Source organism: Danaus plexippus, chromosome 8, assembly GCF_018135715.1.
Source record: "Danaus plexippus chromosome 8, MEX_DaPlex, whole genome shotgun sequence".
NCBI classification, from domain to species: domain Eukaryota; kingdom Metazoa; phylum Arthropoda; class Insecta; order Lepidoptera; family Nymphalidae; genus Danaus; species Danaus plexippus.
The window spans coordinates 6159672-6180864 of NC_083542.1; the positions used below are offsets into that span (position 1 = coordinate 6159672).

Here is a 21193-nt window from a genome sequence, read left to right on the forward strand (position 1 = left end):
GTTGATCTTGAGAACAAGTTACAGCGCAAAGGTCATCCTAAATCGAACAACGTAATAAATAACATATTTCCGTATTATTTTATAACATTATGTTACATTGATTGCTTGATTTAATCTCATCGGTAGCTTATTGTATAGGGATTTAAGATATTCTCTATTCAAATTCATTAAATGGTTTTTGTTACACGGTTTGATTTCACGAGGTGGACAGCTTATTTTTTATGTTAATTTTTATGAGTGTGTTGCTTACATAATACAACAACGATTATCTGTTCATCATTCGTTAGCTAGTTTCATCGAATGCAAGAAAAATGTATAACAACAGGTGTGTTAACAGAACCAAAAGATGTATCTTCGATGGTAAATAGTCTAAGTGCATCTGATATACAGCGAAATTCTTGAAGGAGGTTTTAATATATTATTTATTATGTTTTTGTATTTCTTTGTGTGTGCATTAAAGATATTTGTTAAGGATGTCGGAAAAAAATCAGCCAACTGGGAGCTTTTAACGAAAACGCTGCCTAAAGCCTTTGAGACATAACAAAATAATGATGGTGAAATTGTGTATCTTATATAGGTTTACATAAAAGTTCCCGTTGGTATATGTCTATTTCTTAAGGATTACATCATCATCATCATTAGCAGCCTATCAGATCCCACTGCTGACTAAAGGCCTCTTCTCACATGGAGAAGGTTAGAGCATTAATCGCCATGATTTCAATCTTATAATTTGAAATTATAAGACGATGTTTTCCTTCACCGTCCGTCAGTGGTGTCTAAATACTCTTAGAAAGTACACATGATTCCGAAGAGATCCCATTGGTACTTGCCAGATTTCGAACCCGCGCCCTCACGTATGAGAGGCTGGCCTTTAATCTCCAGGCCACCACGACTTAAGGATAACATACTATATCAATTTTACTACTTTTAAAAATTCGCGCACATGAAGCGTTTATTGGAAAGTTATTTACATAATTACGGTATTAAGGCTTATTAAAATAACTTCGTGTTCAAGCCTATTTCAGTATCTGTAAAATGCATTTCGAATCATTTAAATCGAACTCACCATTTGAAAGTTATTATAATATAAGTTAAATAATTCTCAAAATTTAAATCCACGCGATAGCTCGACCAGTCGCTTCGCTTGACGCGGTAGTTGATCCTCTCCCCTTGCCTACTGTTTCTTTAGCTAATGAGCCGAACGACAATGACGCACGACTGATGACTGTGTTTTCTTTCTTTTGTTTTCTTTAGTTATTTAATTAGATACTTACCTACTAAGTTTCCTGATCATTATTTGTATATCTTTTCTTATTTATGAGTAAAGCGCAGGGTCAAACAATAAAAGTTGCGGAAGTAGACTTAAGCACATAGTGCTTTTCGCACCGGCAATTATATGTTGCCTTACACGTGTTACTCCTAAACAAAATTTGTTCGTTTTTATAGATGATTACTTCATCAATTTTGTATAAAAAGGAATATTGTATTTTTTTATGAAAAACTATTATCAACATAAAAATATAATTTTTCTTTACTTAAAAAATGATAAAATTTTTATTTATCTTGATTTTACTCAAAAAGTATGTACTCAAGCAATTTTTTGTAAAGAAACTTTGTAGGTCTGGAAAGGTAGCTAGTGTAAAATCATCAATCAATCAATAAAATAATGAATAATAAAAAAATTGAGTCACTACTTTTCAGTGTTCAAAAGAAATAAAAAGAAGTGTTTCTATTTAATATGACACGTAAAAGCAGTCTTTGTTAGACGAAGCCTTTTTATATCATTTTGACACAGCTACAAAAGTAACAAGGGCATATCTTAAGTTACAAAGAACGATTTTTTAATTTTCGTACACTGAAGCGGCCCCGTTGGCGACAAGAGATAAGAATACACAAAGGTTTATCAGACTCTGTAGGCACGTATTGCGCAAAGCCGTTGTATTATATTCCAAAACCCGGTTTGGCTTGGCCTTATCTGTCAACAAGATACCTTCCAGAGGTAACTACTGAGGTATCCGTGAACATTCGAGATGGTCTCCGAGAATTGATAACCCCGTGATATAGCCGGTAATATCTTATCTGTGACATTGCGTTGAAAATTTTAAAGGGGAATCAATAAAAGAAAAGAACATTCTTAAAATGGAATATAAAAATAATTGAAGTATTTAAATCTCTTTGGTTAATGTTATGATATTATTGTTATGAATCTATAGTTTAATACTACATGCATATATGTATGGTACAATAACAGAGATAACTCTCAATTTACCCGTAAGACAAACAAAACTTCTAAGCTGTTATATCAAGTTATACAAGTTGACTGAGGTATGAATCAGTTGCTCCTGTTAATTCGAGATGAGTGGATTAGACAAAGGATTACTTTGTTTCCACAAGCCACATTGAGAAATCCTGAAATATTAGTGATATTTTATTAAAAAGTCGGTTTTCACAATTTGGGAGCTGATTGGGTGACTAAACAAAGTTATCATTAAAATATATCATGTTCGGTTAAATATTAACATATTAAAGTCTTAAGTGAAGTCTTTAAATATCCTTTTTATTTGTCTGATTTTTTGCTATAATGTCGTAATATTCTCAAAAAGTGTTTCTACACCCGTAATTGAAAGTTACCTTAATGTATGGAATAGTACATAATGTAAAATCGTCTGTAAGGAATGTCAGTAGCTGTCTCACTTTTGAACTTATTCTGTCACTTATACGATGACGATAAAATAGGTCATGTAAGAACAGTTAAAGCTAGGAACATTTAAAATTTACATTTTTTATAAGATATGAAAAAGTTGGTTATTTGAGAGCATTTCTGAAATGGCAACCAACAACACTCTATTTTAAGTATTTTTTGAAACTTATAATATATTCCCTACAAATAACTTAGAACCCTGTGTAATGTCATAATATTGTGTTGAAATGGGATTATAATTCTTCACATTTTGTCTACTAGTCTGCCTATAAATATTATGAGATGTACATATGTCGAATCGAAGTCGAAAAATCTACTAATAATATTTAAAATAAAACTTCAGAAACGTTATTGTAATTGTTCATCTTTGTGTTTGTCACTACTATACGCTAATTGGCCTTAAAGGAAATTTTGCTTTATAGAAATAGACATCATTAATTTTTAATGTAAGGGAAGCCGCCAACAAATACTACTTCTTTTTTAAATTTAAAATAGTTACTTAAACTTTTAATCGAATTGGCTGTATAACACTAAAATTGTATCGAATCATAACAATATGGTATACAATTTGATATTACGACCCGATAGGGTTGCCAAATACAAACCTAATGCATAAAGCGGCCGTTCTGTGGATACAATAAGCCCAATGTCCGTAAACTGTATAGTGAGTGACAACCCCTCCCACCCAGGTCACCCTTGAACCGAATAAATTGCGAGTAATTTTCGGCCTCGTTTACCACGCTTCGGGATGCCAATGATACGCTTCTCAAAGTTCTGCGCTTCCTCTCAATTTGAGGTTATTTCATATTAACTGCTATTCCTTCTGTTGTATCGATGTGTCCCATAAATGAAAATTTATATCATTATACGTAAACATTAGTACTTTTGTTATTATTAATAAAAATCAAACCCAGAAATTTTCCTCAGATATGTGAATGAGAAATATATATATTTAAAAAAAATACATGGTTAATGTGATAGTACCTGTAAGCATGTGTCTCACATATTTGGAATACTGTATAAATGACTTGATAACATTATTTGTTTCTCATGTAACTGTACGAGTTACACGAATTGCTTTAATTGTCTCAATTAGGTTTCCAGATGGATGAGACTTTGAGCTCGAGGTTTAGCACATTTAATACATAAAGAGTAAAATTGCTCGCCTCGGTTTATAGATTAAAACACTTTGTCAAAGGATAAAGCAGTTAGTATTTCCGTGAACGATTTATTTTCACTTAAAAAGTATTTGCCATTCAAATTACACGATGGTATTTCATTTAACATCTAATATCATATATTAATTTAACCTAACATCGTTAAAATTGCATAAATATTTTTTTTTTCTCAAATAAACATACCCTCATCATAGTACATTTGTAATATGTTAATTTCGAATCCCAGATAATCAAAGCTGGGTCTTCTTGAATTCGAGGCGACAACTCTGTTCGTAAACTTATCTCGTCTTCTCGTTAGCGGCTAGCGAGCCCTCTGAATACATAAACGTGTCATTCATGATTAAGCAACGGTTCGGGACGTGACTGTTGATAAAAACAGTGTCTTAAATAGGAATACAGTTTGTCGAATGACAATTTTATGTAATTACTCTGAATGATGCTAGCCTTGTTGATTATCATGCTTTTAATTTTATTAGCAACTAAGGTTGCTATGTGCTTGTTGCTTAATTATAGCTTCGGTGATGTTATTTTTGATTCCATTTTCAATGTGTGCTTTTGACTATCAGAAATTACATATTGAAAACGCGTGATATTGTATATTGCTCAAAAAATACGAAATAAACAAGATGTTAAAACAAATGCTTATTTTTAGTCTTTGTATGTAAAAATGTTACTTTTTTGGATATTGTGTAAAGAACTAAATTGAGTATATGCTATTTAATATCTAAACCGACCCTTTGTTAAAGGTCTTGTTTTTTTAACCCTTTGTTAATTTCATATAAAATTTTCGATGTTTCATAGATAAATCGATTTATTTTAAAAACCCCAAACCTTATGTGACATTGAAAAAAGAATGAAATAATGTTTGAATAGTTTTTTTATAAATAAATAATTTCATTAAAAATGTACTTTAAACGAAACACCACAATTCCCCTTTTAGCCTTGTTAGTTTAAAATGGCTTGAGGCGTGGAAAATGAATCATTAGTCCTGTACTAATATTAACCCTTCTTGTATAAACGTAGTTACGAGGATGTAGTCGTAAATAGAGGTAGATAGGCATCGGCTGTCTGTTTCTCACATAAAACTATGTTTAATTTTCTAATGGATCGACTTGACTGTAATATCTGTTAAAAAAAAGTTTCACCGTCCGCAAATATTTACATAACAAAAGGAAGGGCAAGGTTGTCCCCAAAACTTATTCTTGTCAGGAATCCGTATTCTGTAAAGGATTTTTCGGTCAATTTCGCGTCACTACGTTTTTCTTGTGCTAAATTTTATGCATAATCAAGTCAGTTCAAGGAAGACATGCTTTGAACATTCTTTAATAAAGGAGGAATCTTTGTTGAGGGCTTATACAAAAATGTAATGTATCTGTATACAAAGAACTTTTCACAAATTTTCGACTAAAATATTTATAAATTGCGTTGTCATTCTAACAAATTTCAAAAGGTTTCATAAAATGCCATCTGATACATTATGACCAGTCACTAATAGACTGGATGTATGAATAAATAAAGAATTGATCAATTTTGATAATGATCACTTAATTTTTTTTAAGAACTTTAAATAGTTTATCAAAAACATCATTTTATTCGTATTTAAGGTAATCTTTTAAATTTTTCTAACACTTATATACAAGGGGTGAAAAATAAGCTTCGAATATAGTTCAACTCTTTCGATAACCCACTTTCAACACTCGAATGGATATATTAAAATGTAAATTTAAAATTGCTTCTGAATCGTAAAGAGGTGTCATGGACAATCTTCTTGTAATGGCGACAAACTTTCTGTCACTAAAATAGTGACTTAACAAAGGTTAGAAAATATAATTTAGTTCGTCTTGGCACGTTCTTTTGATATGATGTTAAAAATATAATGGCACTAAACTGCAAAGACTTTAAACTCCATACTAGTAATGCAAGATATAACAGTTTTCTAAATAAAAACTGTATAATTGATTTGAATTTTTTTTTTAATTTATTATGTCACCAAGAAACTATTTCAGCCTGACATTTATATTTAAAAGGTCACTATTCTATTGTTATATAAAACTAATCAATTTTTTTTAAATTTCATATGATTGTTCCTGCAAAAAAGAAGTGCTTGAATTATTAAGCAGTTTTTTGTAAGAAAAAAGGAAATGAAATGTTTAACAGTTTATCTTGCTATGAGAGTGGTAATATATGTTGCTTTACATTGTTAACGTTTACTCTAAAGCAAGCTTAAGCGTAGAATAGTTATCACAATTCCAGTACAAAGGAATATAATTAGCTCATTTACGTTACGGAACAGAATTAACACCCACAATATATGTCTAGAGGCGGATATTTCAAAAATAGAGAAAGATTTTATCTCACGTTTTTTATTTACTCAGGCAATAAAAGCGATGGCAAACTCAAGTTTATCGAAATTACTTCCTTTGCTTGTTGGAGCGTGGGTGTTTACGGTATGTGAGTAAGTAAAACTATGAAGGTGCACATCGTTTTACTGACTTAAAGTATAATTTTTTCCTTCAAAATGGTTCGATAAGTTCTTTAGTTGATTTTACATTCCAATGAATACGAATCCAAACGTAATTAAGTATTTAAATACAAAAAAAAATTCTCGAATATATATAAAAATAGTTTATAAACTTGTACTATTGAAAGATCCTTATAAATCAATTTGTTATGAAGTAATACACTTGAAAGCAATATTTCCGAAAAGATGAAGAGGAAAATTGTTAAGAAATGAGAATGATATTTCAACAAAATATCTCAACATTTTATCAAATAACTTAGATATTAGTCCACAAATTCTTAGAAAATAGGAACTTCACCTGTTATCGCAAACATGAAAACACAAGCGACAAACATCGAGTCAAGTTTCTAGAACAATCTTCACATCACTTTTTCCGGATAAGTATTTCAAAACGTTGCTCTCCGGAGTTCGTGCTCGATTGCAAAACTATAAGAATGACAATGTTATACTTGTTTGGTTGTTTGTTCTAGCGAAATGAAATCGAAATAATAATAAAGTTTGGTTCAAATCTTAAAGAATTTTATATATGACTTTGTTGAAACTAAAGATATACGTATATTATTCTTACATATTTAATTTTGTTGTCGTTCAGTTTATATTGGATTTAACACATAAATAAAATAAAGAGCAAAAGAATCGAATTATATTTTGAAGATTTTTATTTAAATTTAACGCAAATATATAAACAGGACTTGTCGTTTCCCATCCCGGGTGGAACATAAATTGTAAAGTTTCTGTATCTTTAGTATCTCCTGTTGTTTGTGTCTCTAACAATTTAAAGTTTACTTTACGTAAACTCAAGAGTATAAAGTTCGTTTTAATTACTTCCTTTAATTACTCATTCATTGCCCGAGAAAACATCACATCTCGTTAACTTTAAGTTTGATTCAAAAACTTATTTTGATGAAAGTGACATATATTTACCAGCCTTTAAATTTTAGGAGAGTAACATCTATATTCACTTTTTACATTTAATCATTGTTTAAATTTAAAAAACTAACGGTATTTTGTAAACCTTTCACAATAAAGGATTAAGTTTTTGAAATATTAAAGTCGACAACAAAGATCGAGTAAGAAATTCAACGCATAAATTTTACCTTAAGATTTAAATATGAGTTATCCAAATGAGTACAGATTCTTTCTGTTTGATTTTTATTTCTAATTGTATTCAACCGAATACATTGCCGTGACGACGGTTCATATATTCTTAAATATTTTTTTTTTTTTTTGAGATAGTTATTTCGAGTATATTCACAGTAGGTACCTACTAAATATAAAACATTTAACATGATATTTTTTAAAAAGTAGGTTGTATTGAAATCAAACTACAATGTATAATACTTCTATTCCATAGCTACGTCGTATTGTGTCACATGTAATCAGTCTCTCCGTTGCTTCAGCATAGATCTATTACTAATGCTATACACAATACTCATGTCTTTGTGCTCCAGCACATTTGAATAAGTAATAAAAGAGGCAGATTTATTTCATGCAATACATTTTCAACCTATTTATGCATAACCAATGTTGAACCTTATAGATAAATATATAAAATGGAACGCTTTGTTTATGTAAAAAATTATGGAATAAAGTTACATAAATGAGTTTCGTTAGTTTTATACGATTAGCAATTAAGAATGGAAAATGTTTGTTTTAAAATTTTAGATATAAAAATTATAACACGCACTACTTATAAAAAATATGTTTTAAGGCATATTATATAATAACTTTATTTTTATAAGTCAAAAAATATTAACTTAATTTAAAACGTGTTAATTTTAATTTTGTGTTTATTGACATTAGTAAGATAGGGTTAGTGATTTTGGTATTTTGTGTAATAGTGCGTTATTACATTACATATAACATGACTGTTCTCGCAAATTACTCCCCAAGGATACAATTTTTGGAAATAAGGAAAACTGAGAGCGGCTACAAATGAGTTCTTTGAAAAATATCATAAATGTCATGACATTTATTAGGTGGTGGTGAATAAATGTACAGCAACTCAATCTACACGTGTACCCAATTTAATAAATTATCACTAGAAATTCTGCCGCTTTAGATTACTTTCTATTCTTTTAGTATTTAATTAATTCATGAAATCACTTTATATCATAAAAAGATAGGATTTTTTTCAAACATTCTCACAATGAAAATGTTGATCGAAAATTTTAGCTTTTATACCTTAAATTTACTAGAAGTTTATGAAGATCTTTTACATAAGGAAACAATGTTAAATAAAAATGTGAAAACAATAATTTAAAAAGAATTAAAAATAACAATAATAACAAACTACATTCGAATAGCAGTTGTGGTAAAATCAATTGCTATAAATTATGAGATCTGTTATAAACCATTTACTTAAACAAACTCGACATAATTATTTCAACAATTAGGACTTACTGTCTTATAGTTATTAGGTTAGATAGAACAAATGAAATAAATGTTTTCTCAGTAAGATTTCCCCGTAGTAATCTAATTGACATTACCGTATCGTTCCGAAGTGGAAATAAAATTGGCCGGACGTTTCCATTTAACGTTTAAGAATTCAGATTTTCAAGTGGGAAAAACGTGTATCTCATTTTATTTGTTCTGTTTTGTTTTGTTTGATTCCCAAGATTTTTTTTTTTTTGTATTTTGTATGTGATATTTAATAGCGAAAATATGTTCCTCGTAAAGCAGGCATTAATTTTTCAGTCATATTGTGTTTTCCCCTTATTTCATCTATTTTATTAAACTTTAGATAAATATAATGCTTATTTTGTTACTAAATATTGTATTAAATATAATTATAATCATGACAAACTCATATTCATTAAATCAAAAGTGAATTTGATAATTTTCTGTGTAAAAGTAACTTTGAAACGCCGTCTAAGCCATTATCAGGGATTCACATCTAAATTAAATTTGACCCGCTTCTCAAAGAACTGTATGATCAGACTTAAAAGTCATTAAGCAGAATTGTATGTGAGAGTAGATAATATGATTATTTTTTTGTAATTGTCAAGGCTTGTAGAAGCAGTTAATGGGTTCAAAAATAATTTACAGTACAATTATCAAAAAAGAAAGTCTGTCGGTCGTTAAAAATGATTAGAACCTTTTTTCCTTTCACATTTTTCGATATTCAAAGAAACAATACCAATTTAATAGTATACCGAATATTGATATTTTTAAAAGTCTTGTTAAAGATATATTTTGGAGAGGGTAAAATAAATAAAACGTGGCGGTTTTAAAAAATATTACGAAATTTTCTAAACAATTTCATATTTCCACTGCTTGTCCACACTATTACATTTGAAAAGTATAATTGTATTATAACATACTTAAAAAAATCACATGTTCAAATAATTTAGGATGTATTTTTGGCATTAGAATGTCTTTGTTACTGTGAACAAAAATTTATAGTAAAAAAATAGATATTACCATTCTGAATGTTATTTTGTAAATATCGTATACTATAATATATTAGGATTAAATAAGAAAATAAAACAAAAGATCGCTAAAGCAAAATCTAATGGAAGAGTCTAATCCTATTGGACCGTTCTTCAGATAAGGTCGAAACTGCTAAACTTCAACATTAACGTCTCGCTGAATTCCATATTAGCTTCTTAAATGATTTAACTTTCAGAGAAAATGGTAGTTTATAAATTAAAATATTCAACATATACACTTACATTTTCGACATATGGTATTCGTTAAGTATTTCCTCAACTTAATATAAGTCTTAGTATTCAATTAAAATTAAATCATTAATCGCATTGAATCGAATTACTACATATTTCATTGCGTTTAAAATTAAACTTAATTACCGTGTATTTATATGTTATTTTATTAAACTTAATTATCTACTTCCTATTTCTGTTACTAATTTTGAAGATTGGTATAATGAAAAAACATGGTGTACAAGAACTGAATTGCTTAACTGAAATAACAAATTACTATAACATCCTTTTCTCATTCCCGCCGCGCGTAATATAATTCTCTTTGTCAGTGCCTAGACGATTACATTAGATCCAATGCGACCAAATAAATGTCTTGTCATCATCTACGACATTTTGTCGACGAATTCATCTGTAGGGGAATGTGGTTTTTTTTCACAACCCCGCACAGTATTTTTGGTGAGTCATTTGTCAGAAGAGGTACATCTTTTTATGTAACGGCATTATTAAATGCAGATTTAAAAGTCATTATCACGGTAGACCAGGGAAACGTACATATCAATACATATAAAAATTTCTGTAATTTAATTAAATACATAATATATTTATAATAGCGTTGATTACACTAGAAGTGCTTAAATGCTAAATGATTTAAAATCTTCCCTTACGTTTTCAATAATTTTTGGTTCCATTACAGATTAAAATCTAACATATACTAAAATTTTAATTTGATTTTCTACTCCTATTACAATATGTGTGTGAACAATACGCGAAAACAAAAGAACATACAAGTTTTACTTTTATTCCTGATTCTATGGCCGTAATTATATAGTTTTAAAATCGGTTTGCAAAATAAATTCCACGCAAAACGAATGGTTGGAATAATAAAAAGGCTTTTTTATTCACCGTAGTTCAAGCCTTCTAACGTCCCTTGTGGCTTTATTGTGCACATAAAGCTTTTCATTCTTACCTCCATTCATATTAAATCAATATATTATTTAACGTTACTTTGAGGTCAAAGCAATAACTAAGCTTCGAAAGGTAAACATAGTATTTTGTAGTAGCAATAAGATTTTCACATACAGTCATCTCAATGATTTATTTTTTTCTAACTTGTATTTAAAATGGTGTATATACGTGTGTATATAATTATATTTATGTATCTATTGAGACCGAAATGTAAACTGTGGCGAGATTTTATCGTACGGTCACTGTTTGTCATCCCTTCTCGATTTGAGAGCACTTCACGGGATAATATAAGCCTTGAGTAGACCTGAAGTAATCGTCTTTCGATATCTGCTAATTATTTGTTTTACAAATATATTTGTTTTATTTTACGCCTAAGTAATCTAAATATTTTTAGATTGTAATACATAACAACAATATAGAAAATACATTTGTTTGCAAAAATTTTGCTAGAAGTACATATTTCAAGCTCTACTTCATATAAACAAAGATTGTCTATTGCTGATGTCTGTTATTGTTTTTAAAGCAGTTACGTTCTCAACTTTTTTGTTTTTTGAAAAGAAAAATTGAACGTCATAAATCTTGAATGAGACCTCATATTTTTGCTCTTAAGAGATAGTTTTATGTATTCGTGTGGAGAAATATACTTTAATAATAAAACAATAATTTGAGTGTTTTATTTTGAAAATGCTCGGGTAAAATCGTTTTTCGTAATGATACTTGTTAATTTTGAAATTCATACGAAAACATTTTGATTTATTTAATAAATTAAAATTAATTTATTACAAAGTATGTGAAAATCATAATACAATAAAGCCATTATAATAATCATTTGTTCAGTGATGAAGAAGTTTGAAAATACTCCCAGTAAGCTATGGCTTAAGCGTCTAATATAAGTAAGTTTTTTATGAAATAAATATGGTGGCTATAAATTTTAATATTTCTGTAGAAGGGACGTAAAATGTCTTCATAACAAACTGAGTTTAGTATCACCGAAAAGGTTCTTTCAATGTTAAATAAACGAAAATAAAATACAGGAGTACGTAATTCTAAAAACTAATATTTTTTTATCGTCTAAAGTATGAGATTGAATTGAATTAATGAAGGAGGACAATATTAAGCAAGAAGTTTACTTTAACTTTGGCTTCTAATTTTGGGTAAAGTAGATTTTAACTTCTGTATTTTTATCATGTAAAGGTCATCAATTTTTATTCTCAGTAGCGAGAACAAAATTAGATTATTCAAATTTTCAAAGCAATAAGTAAGTATATGCTTTGTAGAAACATACGTCTTTTTTTTATAAAATTGTATCTATTTTTATACCAAATTCGGTTGTACATATTTTATATCGACTGGCATTTGAGAAGATTGATTATTCAAATCTCTCATGCGTAAATGATACCTAGATAACACTGAAAATGTCTGGAAAATGAAAAACGGTTTAATATAGAAAGTTGTAAAGGCTTTTGTTATTTTTTCAAGTAATTAATTTCTATTCCTCCTTACACATTGATGCATTCGATGGAACCACTGAGAAAAGAAGTGGTCCCATTTTTCCTTAGGGGGTCTCTTCTATGTAATTTTCGTATGACTTCACCGCATCTTCAGGGCTCGTAAAGCGAATACCTCGAATTTTATCTTCAGTTCTTTTCGACCACAAAATGAGGCTATCATCTGTTTTCCTTGACTTCTTCCTTTATCTTAGTTGGCCGATTCTAGAAAGGAAACACCTACGGAGCAGATTGTCTTTTGGTTTCGGATTCGTAGCAATATATTACGCTTTCATCACCTGTGAAGATGTCAAATATAACATTGAAGAGGCGCCGCGGTTGAACTTACGTAACATTTGGCAACACCAGTCCATGCAAAGGTGTTTCTGGTCGTCAGTTTAACTATGGGGAATCCATCTGATATAAAGCTTCCTGACGCCTAAATGTTCCTTTTTTTTTTGAAGTTAACTCATAATTATGCCTAGCTTGCCGTATCTACTGATAGGTCACTCTCTTATCTCCCTCTGTCATGCGTCGCACCTTATTGATGTTATATTTTGTAGGTTTGCCACCAATTCACAAATACAAATGACAAATGAATGCAATATATGCAACTTCATTAGATTACTAAAGAGTTGTAACATTGAAGTTCAAATAAAGTCATCATTAGCATTGTTTCTTACTGGCTCGTACACTCAAAATAGGTTCGTCGTGGACTTGTACGCGGTAGAAGTGGGAGCAAGAGGTACAACGGCAAAATCTCTCTACAACCTATTAAAAGACCTGGGCCTGTCCAGAACTAATATAATTCATTCTTGGAACGTACTTCGAAGGCAGCCCTAGTAGGTTCTTTTCAAATTTGGTTAGGTAGAGAGAGGCGCTTGGACGGTGGAGGTGAGCGTTTAATGCGCATTAGATAGGGGCCCCTTAAACTTACACCTCGGTCGCAAGTCCCAGGCACTGTTGAAGCTCCTCTCCCTGCAACGCGGTAGACCCGGCATCCGCACGGTGTATCCATTGAATGCTATGAGGTTTCATCTCTTTACTTGATTTTTTTTAGTGACACCTATCAAAAAAAAATTATCGTTAAAACTGTTATCCATAAACAAACAAACAAAAAAGAACCATTTGGTTTTGCTCATTAATTTTACATATGGAATAAATGCTTTTTTAAACAACTTAAACTGAGTTAGCGACTATTTGTTATAATCTATTTTACTATAGCCAAACTAACCAATTTTGCGAAGAAATATGCCAAATTTTATCTTTGTATCAGATCAGATATCTAATCTGGTATTGAAGGCCGTAACACACAAAAGGTTACACTATTGAAGATATACTGTTACTTAAGATATTCTTGTCCGAGTAAGTTTTATGCTTCTGATTGATCTTTTGAAAAAAGTTACAATTATGCATATGCATATTATGCTTTATTGGTAAATATAGAAAGATAATAATGTCTGCTTTTTGACTTTAGACTTACAAATAATTTTTACCCCGGCATTTTTATATCTTATGCCGGATGCATCATGATCGATATGAAAGAAAATTAGGAATTTATTTCAAAGATTATAAATCACACGATTACCTGACAAACATTTCATTTTTCTTTTCGTAAATCCAATAACCACCAAGTAGTGGACGCATGGTAATCAACTTATAAAATAAATGAGTTTATTAATAAAATATAGTTTGTTTCTATTCAACTACAACTAATGTGTTGCAGGTTTTCTGTGTACAATTAAAATGTTCCCCTAAAACATAAGTTCTTATGGAACAAACTATTGCCCTTGCCGAAGCAATGAACTACTCCAATTTATATACATTGAGTCTGAATGTAAGTGTCAAGAACCCGGAAAAGTATATATCTTTAAAATATGCTAAAATTTTTTAGCAAAACAAAAAATACTTTTTGAGTAGTAGCCTTTTTTTATTATAGCTTGTTGTTTGTTTCAAAACAAATGTCATAATACAAAAAAAAAACATTGAGTTGAACAATTTAATAATTAGATATAAGCTGTAAAGTAATTGCTACTGAGTTAAAAAAATGTGGTTGCATACACTAATTTATGAATCATCTTTTTTAGCACGTTATTTTTTTATCCTCAGGACAATGTAATAAAATTTGAATAGTATTCACCCCGAGCATAAAAGATTGAAACAGTTAAAATCTATAGATTACTTGTAACAAATTAAAAATAATGATAGAAAGTTTTCAAATAAATAAATAAATAAATATAAAGCATTGCTATTTCGTTGAAAGAAACGGTACGGATTTATTATATCTCGGTTGTGACTTGACCAAGGGGACAAAAAGATAATAATGATATATGCGAGGGTTAGGGCACTGATAGCGGTCTCAGTTGGATCTGATGAATTCGCTCTGAGGATTAACCCTAAGGATTTTACTAACTTCATATCACAAATATATAGATTTCACACTTTGTTATGAATATAAATTATGCTGTACTTGGAATATTTTTATACATAACAAAGAAAAAAATTTTTATTTAATCTATTAAAACTTTAAATTAAAATATAAACATATTTTAAAACATATCTATGGAGTTCATAAGAAGCAAATTGTATTGCAAATTGCTTGAAATTTAAATAATGTTTATTTAACACATAAATTTGTTTCAATATATTTTGAGGTCACTTAAAGTCTACGGTATATTAGAAGTGGTATTAAATATATTTAAAATTATTAATTATGATAGATATTGCTTCAATAGTATATTGAGGGGTTTTAAGCTAATTGTTTTGTATTGATGAACAATGTAATAATTTACGCACAGTATCTGTTGGCAAAGATTTGTATTGATAAATTTATAATTAAATCTTTCAATGTAATCGAAAATGTTGGTTCAAAATAGACAATGCAAGTTTTAATTTATATACATTTAATAACTGAAATATATAACAAATATATTACCATATATAACAATATGTAAAAAAATTATAATACTTTATATTTGAGTTATGCATGCAGGATGTAATCATGTATGAAATCTGCGTTACATAATATGCATTACAAAATCTAACTACATTAATTAATATGCAAATATTCGTATTCAGCTAAAGGGATAGCAGTAATGTTTAAAGACAGTATGGCAGCAAATATTTCTTTGTACAATATAAGACGTCGGTAATAATTCGTGTAGGTTCAAAAAAGTTAATTTATCAAAAAGAACGCTTACTGGCGAGTTAATGAACCGACTTTGGGGTGATAATGTCTTTGGCAGTTAAGGCTTAATATTGCAAAAGGATAAAATATTGTAAAGCTTTCAAGACCTTAAAAGCTGTTAGAAACATGAAAAAGACAACTTTTTAAGATATATTATTTAAAAACGAAATATTAGTATTTTTTGGTTACTAATTTCCAATTATTTTTCATTTCTAAATACGTGTATGAATATTATTGCAGAACGAACTAAAAGTGTTTTCAAAGTTTGTGTTTCAATTATTGTATAATTATGTTCGGTTAATTAAAATTTTAAAAAATAAATAAAATAATTGTAAACCAAATTAACATTGACGAGGTAGTGGCTTTTTATATTAACATTGTGGCTTTTATAGAAAACAATCAAAACCTTAACAAAATAATCAAAATTTAACTAATATGTAAATAAAATATATGAATGAAAAATATATTATTAAATTAATTAAATAGGTATATATATAGTTATATTTAAAAAAATATATTCTTTTATTTGAGAAAATATATAAAATTATTAATTTGCAATAGCATTACACAACATTGCCTTTGCATATGCTTATACGAATACGAATAATAAAAAAAAAATTGCATTCGGAACCTTATTACTTTGGTTTTTATTACCATTGAATATAGCATTTATAGTGAATCTATGAAAAAAAAAAATTATTTATCTATTGCATAATATATACTTTAATAAAGAATTTAAAGAGGGACACATTCGACTAATATTATAAATGTAAAAATTTCTACAAGGAATGAAGAGATTTATGTTGGTTCATTACTCTACAACAAATTTAAATGGACATAATAAAAATGTAGCTCATATAGCTTAGTAACATAAAGGTAGAATTATACCGATATTTTTGTATAATATCAACTGTAATACAAAATAACAGTTGTACTATGGTTGAAGTTATGTGACACAGACTGTAGATGGCGCTGATGGTAGGGTTCAGTATATATTTTTAAAGGTTTTTCGTTTTTTCTAAATAAATCATAAAGCTAAATAAAGCAAACTTCTTCTAAAAATATTTTTCTAATGATTCAATTAAAAGTCTTTGTAAAGACATTTCCTTCATTTGCCATTATTCATTAGACAACAAGAAAATATAATTAAGAACAAGATTAATACCAAAGTGTTTGCGACTGTAATCAAAAGAACTAAATCAATTAAAGCTTAAGTCTTTTTACAGTTTCGATTGCTTATTTGATGCGTAACCAGAGACGTGTGTTGAAAAAAAATCTAAATTGATTATGTCAACGTTGCTATTTTTAACTTTCTTTAAAATAATTAAGTCAGAAGCAATTTATTATACTGAAGATAATTCCACCGCCATTTTTGATATGTTCAAAGAGAAGTATAATAAAGTGTATAGAAGTGCAACAGATGAAACAAATCATATGAAGAGTTTTGTTGAAAATTTAAATGCTGTAGAAAAGAAAAACGACGTTACCTTGGACCGTGATACATTTTTTATATTAAGTCAGTATGCGGATTTAAATCCCGAAGAGATTGAGGAGCGGTACGCTATTGATGTTAAACCATGTAAGGAACTGCGTATTTGTATATCATCTTGTTTTTTTTTTTTAAATTTTTACTTTGTATTGTTTGGTTTTAGTTCATAAAGTGAGTAATTCAAAAGACGCCGAGTTCTTAGGACGGCAACGTGAAAGAGAACTCAATATTTCTCAAATGTACGATTTAGATAATGCAGCTGAGTTGTATAATGACTATATGAAGAAGTATGGCAAAAAAAATCATACCAAGAAATTGGAGTACACAAAACACTTTTATAGATTTGTGAAAACTCTCGTGGAGATAAACAAAAATAACATTCATGGCGATAAAAATATGACCCTCGATAAAAATGCTGACGTTATAAAAGAGCCGGATGAATACTTTTATTGAACGACAGTTTAGTAGATTATAATAATACCATTAGATAAGTCGAAAAAAAATTATTTCGCTGTAAAATTTATGATATCTCATATAATGAATAATATGTTACGATATTTCTTTTATGATAGATTTAATAAAATGACTAACTAACAGTAAACAACTTAATGAAGTTTACTTTGAATACTGGTAAGATCGATATGTATGTTCAATAAATAGTTAGCCTTTAATGTTGCAGTTTATTAAGTTAGCTATTTAAATATATTTTACCTCAAATGTAGAAGTTATTACTTTATTTTATAATTACAGTTATCTAAGTTTTAACGATCTGTGTTCGCTTTTTACCATAGTTCTAGTCTAAAGAAATGACGCATATTAAAAAATATATACACATATTATATTCTTATCATGTAAAATATCCTGCAAAATACCATGATGACAGAAAGTCACGTATATAAATTTGTCAAAAAAATACACCTAATTCTTTCATAATAATGTTACGTAACTGAAATTAATTCAACGTTTTTATTTTATTTTACGCATCTTTACTTTTGTAACTGTAACCTCGCGTTCACATTTAAAATGTTTACAAAAGGTTTAACAGCTCGGAGAATCATAAAGAAATTTATCGTTGGTGAGTTACTTCCGTTTACAGTCCGGTATCAGAGTCTAAAACAACCATTTTCAATTTATTAATATAAATTCATTTAAAAAATAATAATTTGTCTATTGTACCTACGTAATTTCCTTACTTATTGTTTATATATAATATATTATCCATATTAAATATATATCTTGTGACGAAATAAGTATTATTTCATGTGTTGCTAGTAAGATTTATTTAACATGAGCAAAATATAAGATATAAAAAAATTTAAGGTGCAACAGTGTAATAAAATAAAAAAAATATTGTGTATAGTTTCGAGCAACAATAAAGTGTTGTAATAAAATACAGACTTTAAACAATTACTTAAGATTGATTTTTAATAGAAAATGCATTAATTTTAGGTGATACTTAAAGATTTAATACATGAAGCATTTGAATTTTTATCCGTATATACTGCAATTAGATTAAAAAGTTATTTACTAAAGTTGTAAATCTTAAGTTATTGATAGACATATCAGAAACAGAAAATGTTGCCTAGAGATAAATCTGTCTAAAGATAGAAATGAAAGTGTCAAAAGCAAGAACTATTTTTATCAGCTATAGCCTGAAAGTGACATTTATTTACGATAGCAATAATAAGACGTTTATATAATAATATGACTAATGAATAACATAGTTTGCAGTTTGTTTTTTAATTTAATCAAATAAAAATGTCTCAAATACTGATAAGTAAAATGATTTACGCCTTTTAAACAATTCCCTAGTAAGACAATTTTAAATTTTTTGCTTCACTTCACAGCAAAATAAATTATGAAGTAATAATACATTTAAAGGTTTTATAGTTTATTCCTATAATAATTTTCCTCTTGAATATCTTTTTCTTGACTGAACTTGATTATTTATTCAACCGTTTTAAGTATTGATAAATTTTAGGGAAACTAAGTTACAATAGACTCCTTATATTTTCTTCTTCTTCTTATATACATTTTGATTGATATAAAAACGCACTGATTAATGTGAGTATTTGTGGGATACTATGGCTCTCTCTGATAGGCTTAGAAAACAAACTTAGACAACATGAAGATGTAGGTATTTCTCCTTTTTGCTTCTTGATATGTAGTAATCTAGCCCTCCCCAGATTGTGTCCATTTTCGTCTAGTCTTCACAATGTTTTCAATTGCTTAGTTAACGATACATATATTCAGCAATTTTTAATAAAATTTGAATATTTATAATTGTATAAATGTCATGTTATTTACGAAATAATTTAATATGATTATGTAAATATATTTAATAATAGATTATTTTTTTTTTACAATTCGAAAGTAAAACCAAAATAATAAACTAAAATGGTTTTCTTAACTAAACCACGTAAATTATATATCCATTAATATAAATATTCAAACATCATTCATGCATACGTTCCCGTATTTACTTTTAAATACCCAGTAAAAGTAGAAAGCCACTTATTAAAGTATTGCATTTCCGTAGAACTTACACCAGAAGGTGATATTGTATCCCTTTGAAGTTTGTTTGTGATCCTTTTATAACTTAATCGATGAATGTTTATAGAGACGGAATAAGGCTGAGTTAACAGTTACCATAAAAACAATTTTATAGTTCGAAAGTTCAAAACTTATAAAGTTCCTTGATTTTATGGTCTATTATATGCGAGACTAAGCTTCGCTGGGTGTTATTTTAGATGCCAAAAGTATGCCATATTATATTTTCCATTAAATGATTCCCTGCGTATTGTTTTATATTCAGTTTTTTATTATAATTTGTAGCCCTAGCTTAAAATTACTGCCTGTATTTGTGTGTTATATGTACTGCATTAATATTATTAAAATAAATATCTCTATAAATATATTTTTGGATTTTTAAACTAATTTAGTATCTCAAAGAATATTGATGTTGTTGAAAAATAGACAGTTTTATATTTAATTGAAAAAAATCGTTGAAAGTAAGTCGTAGTAGCTTTTCAGTCATCGCTAAACCACCGCTTTACGAGGGGAAAGCTCTTACAAAGAGGTCTCATTTATTTAATACTTTAGAAAGCAGAATCTAATATGGCACTGAAAGTCTTTGATATGAGTTTGCTTATTATAATTATGAAAGTTATTTAAAATGGTGTTTCATTTTATGAAAATGTATTATTAATATATTATTTTAGGTGCATAGTTATGTTTCTAAAACGATAACAAAATTATTTGCTTTACTTTTCAAGTATAAAACTTCAAAAGCTTTACGTGCTGTCTCACGTTGCTTTTCTACGAAACAGAAATTATATATATTTTAATCTCTTAACATAACATCTGTTACCAAGCAACTTTCATTGTATTTCTACTGTGATAATTTTTTAACAAAGACACGTAAGTTAAGTTTTACTGTTTTCTATTAACTAAAATATTCAATATTTCAAACTTGTCTAATGATAAACAAACAAATATTTTGTGATATTTCTTTCATTAAATAAACGAAGAAACAAATGTTATGTTAAGATTAAATAAGATCAAATTATCTGTTGATTTAGCCTTATTGAATTTGAGCGCCTGAATAGGATTAGACTAATATTACATTATTTTTAATGATCCTTTCTCGTTACGAGATAGATAGATAATTATTGTTGATTTTTTTTTAAATAGCTCGTCGTTCGTGGTAATCACAAAAAAAATGTCATTTAAGAAAAGATTTTATGAATTAGTGTATAAATGTTTTATTAAAAATAATATTATTTTATTTAATAGATACTGACACGTACAAATAAATGCTTAATTATATTTTTATAATGTTAATTATAATATAACATTCAAATATCTGGTACTCTAAAAACTTTGACAACTTCTTTAAGTTTTCGCAAGGATTTCAATTCAATTATTTCATTGTATCCAATTAGTGTTGATATAATTCAATTCTCATAAACAAAACCGCACAAGTTCAAATGTAATTAGGAG

At 28.4% G+C, this 21193-nt stretch overlaps 1 protein-coding gene across 1 annotated transcript; it reads left to right on the forward strand.

Moving 5' to 3' along the window:
- The first annotated feature begins 16899 nt into the window (after nt 1-16899).
- On the forward strand, nt 16900-18116 carry LOC116775214 (uncharacterized). The gene is made up of 2 exons (XM_032668069.2): nt 16900-17281; nt 17355-18116. The coding sequence occupies exons 1-2, from the start codon at nt 16990-16992 to the stop codon at nt 17642-17644; spliced, it is 582 nt and encodes a 193-aa protein (XP_032523960.2). The 5' UTR covers nt 16900-16989; the 3' UTR covers nt 17645-18116.
- The last annotated feature ends 3077 nt before the right edge of the window (nt 18117-21193 follow it).